The sequence below is a fragment of the Oncorhynchus masou genome, unplaced genomic scaffold, assembly GCF_036934945.1.
Source record: "Oncorhynchus masou masou isolate Uvic2021 unplaced genomic scaffold, UVic_Omas_1.1 unplaced_scaffold_506, whole genome shotgun sequence".
Classification (NCBI taxonomy): domain Eukaryota; kingdom Metazoa; phylum Chordata; class Actinopteri; order Salmoniformes; family Salmonidae; genus Oncorhynchus; species Oncorhynchus masou.
Window position 1 is genome coordinate 515,110 of NW_027011461.1, and position 16,152 is coordinate 531,261.

Here is a 16,152-nt window from a genome sequence, read left to right on the forward strand (position 1 = left end):
TACCCCCTGTATATAGCCTCCACATTGACTCTGTATCGGTCCCCCCTGTATATAGCCTCCACATTGACTCTGTATCGGTACCCCCTGTATATAGCCTCCACATTGACTCTGTATCTGTCCCCCTGTATATAGCCTCCACATTGACTCTGTATCGGTACCCCCTGTATATAGCCTCCACATTGACTCTGTATCTGTCCCCCTGTATATAGCCTCCACATTGACTCTGTATCGGTACCCCCTGTATATAGCCTCCACATTGACTATGTATCGGTACCCCCTGTATATAGCCTCCACATTGACTCTGTATCGGTACCCCCTGTATATAGCCTCCACATTGACTCTGTATCGGTACCCCCTGTATATAGCCTCCACATTGACTCTGTATCTGTCCCCCCTGTATACAGCCTCCACATTGACTCTGTATCGGTACCCCCTGTATATAGCCTCCACATTGACTCTGTATCGGTACCCCCTGTATACAGCCTCCACATTGACTCTGTACCGGTACCCCCTGTATATAGCCTCCACATTGACTCTGTATCGGTACCCCCTGTATATAGCCTCCACATTGACTCTGTATCGGTACCCCCTGTATACAGCCTCCACATTGTTTCTGTACCGGTACCCCTGTATACAGCCTCCACATTGACTCTGTATCGGTACCCCCTGTATATAGCCTCCACATTGACTCTGTATCGGTACCCCCTGTATATAGCCTCCACATTGACTCTGTATCGGTACCCCCTGTATATAGCCTCCACATTGACTCTGTATCGGTACCCCCTGTATACAGCCTCCACATTGACTCTGTATCTGTCCCCCTGTATACAGCCTCCACATTGACTCTGTACCGGTACCCCCTGTATATAGTCTCCACATTGACTTTGTACCGGTACCCCCTGTATATAGCCTCCACATTGACTCTGTATCGGTCCCCCTGTATACAGCCTCCACATTGATTCTGTATCGGTACCCCTGTATATAGCCTCCACATTGACGCTGTATCAGTACCCCCTGTATACAGCCTCCACATTGACTTTGTACCGGTACCCCCTGTATATAGCCTCCACATTGACTCTGTACCGGTACCCCCTGTATATAGCCTCCACATTGACTCTGTATCGGTACCCCATGTATATAGCCTCCACATTGACTCTGTACCAGTACCCCCTGTATATAGCCTCCACATTGACTCTGTATCTTAACACCCTGTATATAGCCTCCACATTGACTCTGTACCGGTACACCTGTATATAGCCTCCACATTGACTCTGTACCGTAACCCCCTGTATATAGCCTCCACATTGACTCTGTATCGGTACCCCCTGTATATAGCGTCCACATTGACTCTGTACCGTAACCCCCTGTATATAGCCTCCACATTGACTCTGTATCGGTACCCCCTGTATATAGCCTCCACATTGACTCTGTATCGGTACCCCCTGTATATAGCCTCCACATTGACTCTGTATCGGTCCCCCCTGTATATAGCCTCCACATTGACTCTGTATCGGTCCCCCTGTATATAGCCTCCACATTGACTCTGTACCGGTACCCCTGTATATAGCCTCCACATTGACTCTGTACCGGTACCCCCTGTATACAGCCTCCACACTGACTCTGTATCGGTCCCCCTGTATATAGCCTCCACATTGACTCTGTATCGGTCCCCCTGTATATAGCCTCCACATTGACTCTGTATCGGTACCCCCTGTATATAGCCTCCACATTGACTCTGTATCGGTCCCCCTGTATATAGCCTCCACATTGACTCTGTATCGGTCCCCCTGTATATAGCCTCCACATTGACTCTGTATCGGTCCCCCTGTATATAGCCTCCACATTGACTCTGTACCGGTACCCCCTGTATATAGCCTCCACATTGACTCTGTACCAGTACCCCCTGTATACAGCCTCCACACTGACTCTGTATCGGTCCCCCCTGTATATAGCCTCCACATTGACTCTGTATCTGTCCCCCCTGTATATAGCCTCCACATTGACTCTGTATCGGTACCCCCTGTATATAGCCTCCACATTGACTCTGTATCTGTCCCCCCTGTATATAGCCTCCACATTGACTCTGTATCGGTACCCCCTGTATATAGCCTCCACATTGACTCTGTATCGGTACCCCCTGTATATAGCCTCCACATTGACTCTGTATCGGTACCTCCTGTATATAGCCTCCACATTGACTCTGTATCGGTACCCCCTGTATACAGCCTCCACATTGACTCTGTATCGGTACCCCCTGTATATAGCCTCCACATTGACTCTGTATCGGTACCCCCTGTATATAGCCTCCACATTGACTCTGTATCGGTACCCCCTGTATATAGCCTCCACATTGACTCTGTATCGGTACCCCCTGTATATAGCCTCCACATTGACTCTGTATCGGTACCCCCTGTATACAGGGCAAATTACAGACTCCTCCTTAAATCTGCATATTCCTTCAAAGCTCAGTTGTCCTGAGTCTGCACAACTCTGCGTGGACCTAGGATCAAGAGAGACGCTCAAGTGTTTTAGTACTATATCTCTTGACACAATGATGAAAATAATCATGGCCTCTAAACCTTCAAGCTGCTTACTGGACCCTATTCCAACTAAACTACTGAAAGAGCTGCTTCCTGTGCTTGGCCCTCCTATGTTGAACATAATAAACGGCTCTCTATCCACCGGATGTGTACCAAACTCACTAAAAGTGGCAGTAATAAAGCCTCTCTTGAAAAAGCCAAACCTTGACCCAGAAAATATAAAAAACTATCGGCCTATATCGAATCTTCCATTCCTCTCAAAAATCTTAGAAAAGGCTGTTGCTCAGCAACTCACTGCCTTCCTGAAGACAAACAATGTATATGAAATGCTTCAGTCTGGTTTTAGACCCCATCATAGCACTGAGACGGCACTTGTGAAGGTGGTAAATGACATTTTAATGGCATCGGACCGAGGCTCTGCATCTGTCCTCGTGCTCCTAGACCTTAGTGCTGCTTTTGATACCATCGATCACCACATTCTTTTGGAGAGATTGGAAACCCAAATTGGTCTACACGGACAAGTTCTGGCCTGGTTTAGATCTTATCTGTCGGAAAGATATCAGTTTGTCTCTGTGGATGGTTTGTCCTCTGACAAATCAACTGTAAATTTCGGTGTTCCTCAAGGTTCCGTTTTAGGACCGCTGTTGTTTTCACTATATATTTTACCTCTTGGGGATGTTATTCGAAAACATAATGTTAACTTTCACTGCTATGCGGATGATACACAGCTGTACATTTCAATGAAACATGGTGAAGCCCCAAAATTGCCCTCGCTAGAAGCATGTGTTTCAGACATAAGGAAGTGGATGGCAGCAAACTTTCTACTTTTAAACTCGGATAAAACAGAGATGCTTGTTCTAGGTCCCAAGAAACAAAGAGATCTTCTGTTGAATCTGACAATTAATCTTAATGGTTGTACAGTCATCTCAAATAAAACTGTGAAGGACCTCGGCGTTACTCTGGACCCTGATCTCTCTTTTGAAGAACATATCAAGACCATTTCAAGGACAGCTTTTTTCCATCTACGTAACATTGCAAAAATCAGAAACTTTCTGTCCAAAAATGATGCAGAAAAATTAATCCATGCTTTTGTCACTTCTAGGTTAGACTACTGCAATGCTCTACTTTCCGGCTACCCGGATAAAGCACTAAATAAACTTCAGTTAGTGCTAAATACGGCTGCTAGAATCCTGACTAGAACCAAAAAATTTGATCATATTACTCCAGTGCTAGCCTCCCTACACTGGCTTCCTGTCAAAGCAAGGGCTGATTTCAAGGTTTTACTGCTAACCTACATTTACATTTTACATTTACATTTAAGCCATTTAGCAGACGCTCTTATCCAGAGCGACTTACAAATTGGTGAATTCACCTTCTGACATCCAGTGGAACAGCCACTTTACAATAGTGCATCTAAGTCATTAAGGGGGGGTGAGAAGGATTACTTATCCTATCCTAGGTATTCCTTGAAGAGGTGGGGTTTCAGGTGTCTCCGGAAGGTGGTGATTGACTCCGCTGTCCTGGCGTCGTGAGGGAGTTTGTTCCACCATTGGGGGGCCAGAGCAGCGAACAGTTTTGACTGGGCTGAGCGGGAACTGTACTTCCTCAATGGTAGGGAGGCGAGCAGGCCAGAGGTGGATGAACGCAGTGCCCTTGCTTGGGTGTAGGGCCTGATCAGAGCCTGGAGGTACTGCGGTGCCGTTCCCCTCACAGCTCCGTAGGCAAGCACCATGGTCTTGTAGCGGATGCGAGCTTCAACTGGAAGCCAGTGGAGAGAGCGGAGGAGCGGGGTGACGTGAGAGAACTTGGGAAGGTTGAACACCAGACGGGCTGCGGCGTTCTGGATGAGTTGTAGGGGTTTAATGGCACAGGCAGGGAGCCCAGCCAACAGCGAGTTGCAGTAATCCAGACGGGAGATGACAAGTGCCTGGATTAGGACCTGCGCCGCTTCCTGTGTGAGGCAGGGTCGTACTCTGCGGATGTTGTAGAGCATGAACCTACAGGAACGGGCCACCGCCATGATGTTGGTTGAGAACGACAGGGTGTTGTCCAGGATCACGCCAAGGTTCTTAGCGCTCTGGGAGGAGGACACAATGGAGTTGTCAACCGTGATGGCGAGGTCATGGAACGGGCAGTCCTTCCCCGGGAGGAAGAGCAGCTCCGTCTTGCCGAGGTTCAGCTTGAGGTGGTGATCCGTCATCCACACTGATATGTCTGCCAGACATGCAGAGATGCGATTCGCCACCTGGTCATCAGAAGGGGGAAAGGAGAAGATTAATTGTGTGTCGTCTGCATAGCAATGATAGGAGAGACCATGTGAGGTTATGACAGAGCCAAGTGACTTGGTGTATAGCGAGAATAGGAGAGGGCCTAGAACAGAGCCCTGGGGGACACCAGTGGTGAGAGCGCGTGGCGAGGAGACAGATTCTCGCCACGCCACCTGGTAGGAGCGACCTGTCAGGTAGGACGCAATCCAAGCGTGGGCCGCGCCGGAGATGCCCAACTCGGAGAGGGTGGAGAGGAGGATCTGATGGTTCACAGTATCGAAGGCAGCCGATAGGTCTAGAAGGATGAGAGCAGAGGAGAGAGAGTTAGCTTTAGCAGTGCGGAGCGCCTCCGTGATGCAGAGAAGAGCAGTCTCAGTTGAATGACTAGTCTTGAAACCTGACTGATTTGGATCAAGAAGGTCATTCTGAGAGAGATAGAGGGAGAGCTGGCCAAGGACGGCACGTTCAAGAGTTTTGGAGAGAAAAGAAAGAAGGGATACTGGTCTGTAGTTGTTGACATCGGAGGGATCGAGTGTAGGTTTCTTCAGAAGGGGTGCAACTCTCGCTCTCTTGAAGACGGAAGGGACGTAGCCGGCGGTCAGGGATGAGTTGATGAGCGAGGTGAGGTAAGGGAGAAGGTCCCCGGAAATGGTCTGGAGGAGAGAGGAGGGGATAGGGTCGAGCGGGCAGGTTGTTGGGCGGCCGGCCGTCACAAGAAGCGAGATTTCATCTGGAGAGAGAGGGGAGAAAGAGGTCAGAGCACAGGGTAGGGCAGTGTGAGCAGAACCAGCGGTGTCGTTTGACTTAGCAAACGAGGATCGGATGTCGTCGACCTTCTTTTCAAAATGGTTGACGAAGTCATCTGCAGAGAGGGAGGAGGGGGGGGGAGGGGGAGGATTCAGAAGGGAGGAGAAGGTGGCAAAGAGCTTCCTAGGGTTAGAGGCAGATGCTTGGAATTTAGAGTGGTAGAAAGTGGCTTTAGCAGCAGAGACAGAGGAGGAAAATGTAGAGAGGAGGGAGTGAAAGGATGCCAGGTCCGCAGGGAGGCGAGTTTTCCTCCATTTCCGCTCGGCTGCCCGGAGCTCTGTTCTGTGAGCTCGCAATGAGTCATCGAGCCACGGAGCGGGAGGGGAGGACCGAGCCGGCCTGGAGGATAGGGGACATAGAGAGTCAAAGGATGCAGAAAGGGAAGAGAGGAGGGTTGAGGAGGCAGAGTCAGGAGAAAGGTTGGAGAAGGTATGAGCAGAGGGAAGAGATGAAAGGATGGAAGAGGAAAGAGTAGCGGGGGAGAGAGAGCGAAGGTTGGGACGGCGCGATACCATCCGAGTAGGGGCAGTGTGGGAAGTGTTGGATGAGAGCGAGAGGGAAAAGGATACAAGGTAGTGGTCGGAGACTTGGAGGGGAGTTGCAGTGAGGTTAGTGGAAGAACAGCATCTAGTAAAGATGAGGTCGAGCGTATTGCCTGCCTTGTGAGTAGGGGGGGAAGGTGAGAGGGTGAGGTCAAAAGAGGAGAGGAGTGGAAAGAAGGAGGCAGAGAGGAATGAGTCAAAGGTAGACGTGGGGAGGTTAAAGTCGCCCAGGACTGTGAGAGGTGAGCCGTCCTCAGGAAAGGAGCTTATCAAGGCATCAAGCTCATTGATGAACTCTCCGAGGGAACCTGGAGGGCGATAAATGAAAGCATTGCATGGGCTTGCTCCTACCTATCTCTCTGATTTGGTCCTGCCGTACATACCTACACGTACGCTACGGTCACAAGACGCAGGCCTCCTAATTGTCCCTAGAATTTCTAAGCAAACAGCTGGAGGCAGGGCTTTCTCCTATAGAGCTCCATTTTTATGGAACGGTCTGCCTACCCATGTCAGAGACGCAAACTCGGTCTCAACCTTTAAGTCTTTACTGAAGACTCATCTCTTCAGTGGGTCATATGATTGAGTGTAGTCTGGCCCAGGAGTGGGAAGGTGAACGGAAAGGCTCTGGAGCAACGAACCACCCTTGCTGTCTCTGCCTGGCCGGTTCCCCTCTTTCCACTGGGATTCTCTGCCTCTAACCCTATTACAGGGGCTGAGTCACTGGCTTGCTGGGGCTCTCTCATGCCGTCCCTGGAGGGGGTGCGTCACCTGAGTGGGTTGATTCACTGATGTGGTCATCCTGTCTGGGTTGGCGCCCCCCTTGGGTTGTGCCGTGGCGGAGATCTTTGCGGGCTATACTCAGCTTTGTCTCAGGATGGTAAGTTGGTGGTTGAAGATATCCCTCCAGTGGTGTGGGGGCTGTGCTTTGGCATAGTGGGTGGGGTTATATCCTTCCTGTTTGGCCCTGTCCGGGGGTGTCCTCGGGTGGGGCCACAGTGTCTCCTGACCCCTCCTGTCTCAGCCTCCAGTATTTATGCTGCAGTAGTTTATGTGTCGGGGGCTGGGGTCAGTTTGTTATATCTGGAGTACTTCTCCTGTCCAATTCGGTGTCCTGTGTGAATCTAAGTGTGCGTTCTCTAATTCTCTCCTTCTCTCTCTCGGAGGACCTGAGCCCTAGGACCATGCCCCAGGACTACCTGACATGATGACTCCTTGCTGTCCCCAGTCCACCTGGCCGTGCTGCTGCTCCAGTTTCAACTGAACCGCGGCCCTAGGACCATGCCCCAGGACTACTTGACATGATGACTCCTTGCTGTCCCCAGTCCACCTGGCCGTGCTGCTGCTCCAGTTTCAACTGTTCTGCCTTATTATTATTCGACCATGCTGGTCATTTATGAACATTTGAACATCTTGGCCATGTTCTGTTATAATCTCTACCCGGCACAGCCAGAAGAGGACTGGCCACCCCACATAGCCTGGTTCCTCTCTAGGTTTCTTCCTAGGTTTTGGCCTTTTGGCACCCCTTCCAGAGACGGCATGAGAGAGCCCCAGTAAGCCAGTGACTCAGCCCCTGTAATAGGGTTAGAGGCAGAGAATCCCAGTGGAAAGAGGGGAACCGGCCAGGCAGAGACAGCAAGGGCGGTTCGTTGCTCCAGAGCCTTTCCGTTCACCTTCCCACTCCTGGGCCAGACTACACTCAATCATATGATACTCTGAAGAGATGAGTCTTCAGTAAAGAAAAAAAAACTCATCTCTGTACCCACACATACAATGACCACCTCATCTCTGTACCCACACATACAATGTCTACCTCATCTCTGTACACCACACACACAATTATCTGTAAGGTCCCTCCGGTTGAGCAGTGAATTTCAAACAGAGAATCAAACCTTTGAGCCTGGTGAAGTTATTAATTACACTTCGGATGGTGTATCAATACACTCAGTCACTAGAATGATACAGGCGTCCTTTCTAACTCGGTTAACGGACTGCAAAACAGTTAAGAGTTTAATGGCTGTGATCATATGAGAAAAACGAGGATGGATCAACAACATTGTAGTTACTCCTCAATACCCAATAACAGAGTGAAAAGAAGGACGCCTGCACAGAATACAAATATTCCAAACATCCTGTTTGCAATAAGGCACTAAAGTAAAACTTCAACTTTTGGGGCAAATCCAAACAACGTCACTGAGTAACACTCTTCATATTTTCAATGATGAGGTGGCTGCATCATGTTATGGGTATGCTTGTCATCGGCAAAGACTAGGGGAGTTTTTTAGGATAAAAATAAACTGAATAGAGCGAAGCACAGACAAAATCCTAGAGGAAAACCTGGTTGTCTGCTTCCCAACATACTGGGAGTATTCCAACACATGCAAAAAATAGAATGTACAAATATTGTACAATCCAAGTGCGAAAAGTTCTTAGAGAATTACCCACAAAGCTTAGCCAGAAAGACTCACAGCTGTAAATCGATACCAAAGATGATTCAAACATGACTCAGGGGTGTGAATACTTGTAAAATGAGATATTTCTGTATTTCATTATCAATACATTTGATAACATTTCTAAAAACCTGTTTTCACTATTGTCATTATGGGTTATTGTAATGTCATTATGGGGTATTGTGATGTCATTATGGGGTATTGTAATGTCATTATGGGGTATTGTAATGTCATTATGGCGTATTGTAATGTCATTATGGGGTAGTGTGATGTCATTATGGGGTATTGTAATGTCATTATGGGTTATTGTAATGTCATTATGGGGTATTGTAATCTCATTATGGGGTATTGTAATCTCATTATGGGGTATTGTAATCTCATTATGGGGTAGTGTGATGTCATTATGGGGTAGTGTGATGTCATTATGGGGTAGTGTGATGTCATTATGGGGTAGTGTGATGTCATTATGGGGTATTGTAATGTTATTATGGGGTATTGTAATGTCATTATGGGGTATTGTAATGGCATTATGGGGTATTGTGATGTCATTATGGGGTAGTGTGATGTCATTATGGGGTATTTAATCCATGTTGAATTCAGGCTGTAACACAACAACATGTGTAATAAGTCCAGGGGTATGAATACTTTCTGTTAACACTGGACAACAGATTGATAGTGAACATCATGTAGATCTGGGCAGAGCAGAGAGATCCGTAGCCAATCAGAAATAGAACATAGTCTCTGTGTCAGATGCCAGATAGTTCCCTGAATGGTACCATACAGGCAACAGGATGTGAATAGACGTGTCCTGTAGCTCTTAGTTCCCAGGTAATGAGTCAGTCACAGCTGCCATCTTTCCAACCGTCCCTCCACCTCTCATCCACGCGGGAACAGTCAAACGGCTGCTTCCCCAGCCGAGCGTTGACGTCGTTATGGACGCCACACAGCCACTGGGAGAGGGCATGGCGACTACTGGCGTCTGGCTGATTGGTCTTCAGCCTGAGGAAACAGGAAGTGATATCATTTAGTCAACACTGGTGGAGTCCCTACCCGACTATATTGCAGACGATCTTACAATGCCTGGACAGGTATTTAACAGATCAGCTAACCACATATAATATAGCAATCTGACGCCCGACTGCATAGTGGATGACGTGGCATGCAACCATTGATTGATGCAATGCTACTCCTGGGTATCTAGTTGGGCAGGAAGTGGACCTGTATCTCCTGCCAGTCATCTGTGACCTTTAACCCACTAGATCCAATAATACATCTCTCAACACCAGCCAACGTAACACACAATAACATAACCTCTAACCCCTGACCTTGTCCGCAGGTCCTCAGCACACTCCTCGCAGGGGAAGACCTTAGAGAAGAGGTTGATGAACTGTCCCATGTCTGTCTGCTGTCTGGGGGAGGGCCGGTCTGGATAGTAAGCTGCCATGGTGTGCAGGAAGGACCAGGTGTTACGCCCTAACTCTTCCCTGTCCAGCGGACACTCCGGCTGCCGCTGGGGCTCCACATGCTCAGCTGGGGCCGCCTACACACAAACACACACAGGGATACAGAGACACACATTCTGCTTGACTGAGTTGTCTGATGGGCATTACCAAGTCATCATTACTCAACATGATGAAACGCATGCGGAGTTGGTAGACTATCCACACTGACATCATTCAGGTTTACTCATCTAAATAGATCCTCTATCAGATAATACTAGAGGCCTGGCCGAGTCAGAACAGAGTGGCAGCTTACAGAGGTGTCCATGAGGAAACATCTTATCAGCTACATAAACAGTGATGTTTGTGTCAAACAAGTAGCTTTATGGTCGGTTGACGTTTGTCGCAAACAAGTAGCTTTATGGTCGGTTGACGTTTGTCGCAAACAATTATCTTTACGGTAGGTTGACGCTCATAACTTTCAGTCTGAGAGGACAGTCAGTTTCTAAAGGCCAAATCAAAAGGTGTGTTTTTATACGCGTGAACGAGAATGCAGACGCTGGAATTAGAATGCACGGTAGTGAAACTGGCCGTCAGTAGCAGTAAATCATGAGAGTGGAATTAGAATGCACGGTAGTGAAACTGGCCGTCAGTAGCAGTAAATCATGAGAGTGGAATTAGAATGCACGGTAGTGAAACTGGCCGTCAGTACGCAGTAAATCATGAGAGTGGAATTAGAATGCACGGTAGTGAAACTGGCCGTCAGTAGCAGTAAATCATGAGAGTGGAATTAGAATGCACGGTAGTGAAACTGGCCGTCAGTAGCAGTAAATCATGAGAGTGGAATTAGAATGCACGGTAGTGAAACTGGCCGTCAGTACGCAGTAAATCATGAGAGTGGAATTAGAATGCACGGTAGTGAAACTGGCCGTCAGTAGCAGTAAATCATGAGAGTGGAATTAGAACGCACGGTAGTGAAACTGGCCGTCAGTAGCAGTAAATCATGAGAGTGGAATTAGAATGCACGGTAGTGAAACTGGCCGTCAGTAGCAGTAAATCATGAGAGTGGAATTAGAATGCACGGTAGTGAAACTGGCCGTCAGTAGCAGTAAATCATGAGAGTGGAATTAGAATGCACGGTAGTGAAACTGGCCGTCAGTAGCAGTAAATCATGAGAGTGGAATTAGAACGCACGGTAGTGAAACTGGCCGTGTGTGTCAGTAGCAGTAAATCATGAGAGTGGAATTAGAATGCACGGTAGTGAAACTGGCCGTCAGTAGCAGTAAATCATGAGAGTGGAATTAGAATGCACGGTAGTGAAACTGGCCGTCAGTAGCAGTAAATCATGAGAGTGGAATTAGAATGCACGGTAGTGAAACTGGCCGTGTGTGTCAGTAGCAGTAAATCATGAGAGTGGAATTAGAATGCACGGTAGTGAAACTGGCCATCAGTAGCAGTAAATCATGAGAGTGGAATTAGAATGCACGGTAGTGAAACTGGCCGTCAGTAGCAGTAAATCATGAGAGTGGAATTAGAATGCACGGTAGTGAAACTGGCCGTCAGTAGCAGTAAATCATGAGAGTGGAATTAGAATGCACGGTAGTGAAACTGGCCGTCAGTAGCAGTAAATCATGAGTGGAATTAGAACGCACGGTAGTGAAACTGGCCGTCAGTAGCAGTAAATCATGAGAGTGGAATTAGAATGCACGGTAGTGAAACTGGCCGTCAGTAGCAGTAAATCATGAGAGTGGAATTAGAATGCACGGTAGTGAAACTGGCCGTCAGTAGCAGTAAATCATGAGAGTGGAATTAGAATGCACGGTAGTGAAACTGGCCGTCAGTAGCAGTAAATCATGAGAGTGGAATTAGAATGCACGGTAGTGAAACTGGCCGTCAGTAGCAGTAAATCATGAGAGTGGAATTAGAATGCACGGTAGTGAAACTGGCCGTCAGTAGCAGTAAATCATGAGAGTGGAATTAGAATGCACGGTAGTGAAACTGGCCGTCAGTAGCAGTAAATCATGAGAGTGGAATTAGAATGCACGGTAGTGAAACTGGCCGTCAGTAGCAGTAAATCATGAGAGTGGAATTAGAACGCACGGTAGTGAAACTGGCCATCAGTAGCAGTAAATCATGAGAGTGGAATTAGAATGCACGGTAGTGAAACTGGCCGTGTGTGTCAGTAGCAGTAAATCATGAGAGTGGAATTAGAATGCACGGTGGTGAAACTGGCCGTCAGTAGCAGTAAATCATGAGAGTGGAATTAGAATGCACGGTAGTGAAACTGGCCGTCAGTAGCAGTAAATCATGAGAGTGGAATTAGAATGCACGGTGGTGAAACTGGCCGTCAGTAGCAGTAAATCATGAGAGTGGAATTAGAATGCACGGTGGTGAAACTGGCCATCAGTAGCAGTAAATCATGAGAGTGGAATTAGAATGCACGGTGGTGAAACTGGCCGTCAGTAGCAGTAAATCATTTGTGGCTCACTTGTGGCTGTGCTGGCAGCATATTGCAGAACAGTCGACTGTGCGTCAAGAATTCAGCATAGAGCAAGTTTGTATGAAGGTCTGGTTATTAAATGGGTAAATAGTTTAATTCATTTTCAGTTTAATTAATTTATGGCCATGGAGGAGGGTGAAAGGATAGCAGATCCAGCTGTCAAAGATCTAGAGAGAAGGCTATTCTGGAGAGGGCAGGGACTTCTGGAGAGGGCAGGGACTTCTGGAGAGGGCAGGGACTTCTGGAGAGGGCAGGGACTTCTGGAGAGGGCAGGGACTTCTGAGCTCTTCACCTCAGCACGGGAGCCAATCCGTATTGCAGATATTCACCTCCTACATCGAAGAGGGTGCTGTTCCCTGGCAACACCTTGTGCCGAAGACTACACTATGCACAACCAAAGACTATTTTAAGAGCCACCCACATTGCAATAAGAGTATTATTCCATTTACTTAGCTATGTCAACTGCAGATAATTAAATTCACAGTTTCTCTCCCATGGAATAAAACATTTAAAAAATCTTATATTTCTTAAAATCCCGTTCTCTCTCCAATTTAGTGAAATCCAATTGGTAGTAGTTCCAGTCTTGTCCCATCGTTGCAACTCCCGTACGGACTCGGGAGGGGTGAAGGTCGAGAGCCATGCTCACCTGTGACGCTGCTGTTGGGGTCTGTGGCGTTTTCTGGACCTTCATCCACGACTTGAAGTCGGTACAAGCCCTGCACGGCTTTTTCTTCGGTTCTCCGGTCTGCTCCGGGTCCTTACCGGTGCTGTCCTCCGGGGGGCTGCCGGTTATGATGGGGAACCCCTGGATGCCCGCGGTGGATGATCCTCCGGTGGACGCGGCCATGTCCGCTGTGTTACCGTGGGAAGGATCTGTCATCGGACCAGAACCCGCGGCTGAAGGACGCTTCCGTTATAACGCTTTATAGCTCCTCCTCCATGTGTTCTATATATGACACCCGGCCTCCATGTTCACCAACTACACATGTCTGAATTTATTCTAAACATGTAGGGCAGTAAGTCCACTCGATCAGTGTTCAGTAAACTCCTTGATATTTGACCAGGAACTATTTTTCCAGGTATTTAACGTTAGATGTTTTGTTCCCCACCGGAATGAAAAGAGAACGGAACCCTGTAGTTCCGGTTTGTGATGTCATTTTTCTATGCATGCAGTTGAGTCGAACACATTTAAAGTGTATATTTTTCATAGATATTACTACCGGCTGATCAGTTTTGTGTTTGTATGTTAACTTCTTGGTTTTTAGTTAAATCTGTAGTTTTTATTTGATTGACAAATTAATGTTGCGGTCTTCTCACTAGTTGCCTAACACAGGAAGCTACCGCTAGTTAGCGAGCTTGCTAGGCTATTGGGGAGTAGCAGTGTTGACACGTTTCAGTCACTGGAGGTTGGTGGCACCTTCATTCGGGAGGATGGACTCGTGGTAATGGCTGGAGTGAAATGAGTGGAATGGTATCAAACACATGGTTTCCATTCGCTCCGTTCCAGCCATTATTATGAGCCGTCCTCCACCCAGCAGCCTCCAATGGTTCCAGTCTGATGTAGTGTCTCTCTCCAGGCAGTAACCAGTCTGATGTAGTCTCTCTCCAGGCAGTAACCAGTCTGATGTAGTGTCTCTCTCCAGGCAGTAACCAGTCTGATGTAGTGTGTGTGTGTGTCTCTCCAGGCAGTAACCAGTCTGATGTAGTGTGTGTGTCTCTCTCGAGGCAGTAACCAGTCTGATGTAGTGTGTGTGTCTCTCTCGAGGCAGTAACCAGTCTGATGTAGTGTCTCTCTCCAGGCAGTAACCAGTCTGATGTAGTGTCTCTCTCCAGACAGTAACCAGTCTGATGTAGTGTCTCTCTCTAGGCAGTAACCAGTCTGATGTAGTGTCTCTCCAGGCAGTAACCAGTCTGATGTAGTGTCTCTCTCCAGACAGTAACCAGTCTGATGTAGTGTGTGTGTCTCTCCAGGCAGTAACCAGTCTGATGTAGTGTGTGTGTCTCTCCAGGCAGTAACCAGTCTGATGTAGTGTCTCTCTCCAGACAGTAACCAGTCTGATGTAGTGTCTCTCTCTAGGCAGTAACCAGTCTGATGTAGTGTCTCTCTCCAGACAGTAACCAGTCTGATGTAGTTTGTGTGTGTCTCTCCAGGCAGTAACCAGACTAGAAGTGTAACCTGCCCGCTACGACAACATGGGTATCCTGGAGAAGATAGGAGAGATAGAGAGAGAGATCTCTCGAACACAGAAAAACAAAGGTAAGACAAAGGTGTGCCGAGAGTGGCCGGCTGGTTTGTGTTTGAGTTTATTTTATTTTTACAGGGACAGTGCACATTAATCAACGTTTCAGTAAAAGTGCCGGCTAATTTTCAACCGCAGTCCCTGGGCAGGTTATTAAAAACAATTACAATATAGACAATCATTGAGCAGTGAGCAACATAGGACAAGCAAGACGTAGCATACAGACAGAACAACGGAGAACAAGCAAGACGTAGCATACAGCCAGAGCAACAGAGAACAAGCAAGACGTAGCATACAGACAGAGCAACAGAGAACAAGCAAGACGTAGCATACAGCCAGAGCAACAGAACAAGCAAGACGTAGCATACAGAGAACAAGCAAGACGTAGCATACAGCCAGAGCAACATAGATCAAGCAAGACGTAGCATACAGACAGAGCAACATAGAACAAGCAAGACGTAGCATACAGACAGAGCAACAGAGAACAAGCAAGACGTAGCATACAGCCAGAGCAACATAGAACAAGCAAGACGTAGCATACAGCCAGAGCAACAGAACAAGCAAGACGTAGCATACAGAGAACAAGCAAGACGTAGCATACAGACAGAACAACAGAGAACAAGCAAGACGTAGCATACAGCCAGAGCAACAGAACAAGCAAGACGTAGCATACAGAGAACAAGCAAGACGTAGCATACAGCCAGAGCAACATAGATCAAGCAAGACGTAGCATACAGACAGAGCAACATAGAACAAGCAAGACGTAGCATACAGACAGAGCAACAGAGAACAAGCAAGACGTAGCATACAGACAGAACAACAGAGAACAAGCAAGACGTAGCATACAGACAGAGCAACAGAGAACAAGCAAGACGTAGCATACAGCCAGAGCAACAGAGAACAAGCAAGACGTAGCATACAGACAGAGCAACAGAGAACAAAATTCATAAAAGCAACAGTGTTTCTACACCTCACAAGCTACAGACAACAGATAACATGGAAACCAGCAACACACAGCTTGGGACCATGTTCACAAATCTGATTGACCTTTTGCCATGTCTTCATGCATTTTGTGAAAGTGTGATATGTGGTACAGTGTATTCCAGACATGGGAAGCTCTCACAGAGAAAACGGATTTACTAAAGGTGCTTTTCCTTAAGGGAACTATACTCACCTCTCATGGCAGACCTTGTGGATCTGCTGCCATATGTTTGGGTTTTCTGTTTAACAAAAGTACTGAGTGGAGGGGGCGCCAGGCCATTTAGGATCACTCTGACACACTGAGTTCTGCCTTCAAGGTATGATTTCATCCATCCCAAGGCATCGGGGGGAAAAGTTGAACTTGGACAATTTTAGCTAGCCAGTTCCTC

General features: G+C 47.6%; 2 protein-coding genes across 2 annotated transcripts in view; one reads left to right on the forward strand and one right to left on the reverse strand.

The window, feature by feature from the left end:
- Positions 1 to 8,671: 8,671 nt before the first annotated feature.
- LOC135535725 (FAD-linked sulfhydryl oxidase ALR-like) lies at positions 8,672 to 13,622 on the reverse strand. The gene is made up of 3 exons (XM_064962154.1): positions 13,189 to 13,622; positions 9,929 to 10,143; positions 8,672 to 9,602 (listed from the first exon to the last, which is right to left on the reverse strand). Exons 1-3 carry the CDS (start codon positions 13,420 to 13,422, stop codon positions 9,440 to 9,442), a joined length of 612 nt encoding a protein of 203 aa, XP_064818226.1. The 5' UTR covers positions 13,423 to 13,622; the 3' UTR covers positions 8,672 to 9,439.
- Positions 13,623 to 13,654: 32 nt separating this feature from the next.
- Positions 13,655 to 16,152, forward strand: part of LOC135535730 (developmentally-regulated GTP-binding protein 2-like) — a gene marked incomplete at its 3' end in the record, with an annotated part of 61,724 nt that continues 59,226 nt past the window's right edge. Inside the window, exons 1-2 of the mRNA XM_064962161.1 lie at positions 13,655 to 13,783; positions 14,694 to 14,799. Coding sequence (XP_064818233.1) covers positions 14,736 to 14,799 — 64 coding nt within the window. The remainder of the gene's footprint in view (positions 13,784 to 14,693; positions 14,800 to 16,152) is intronic.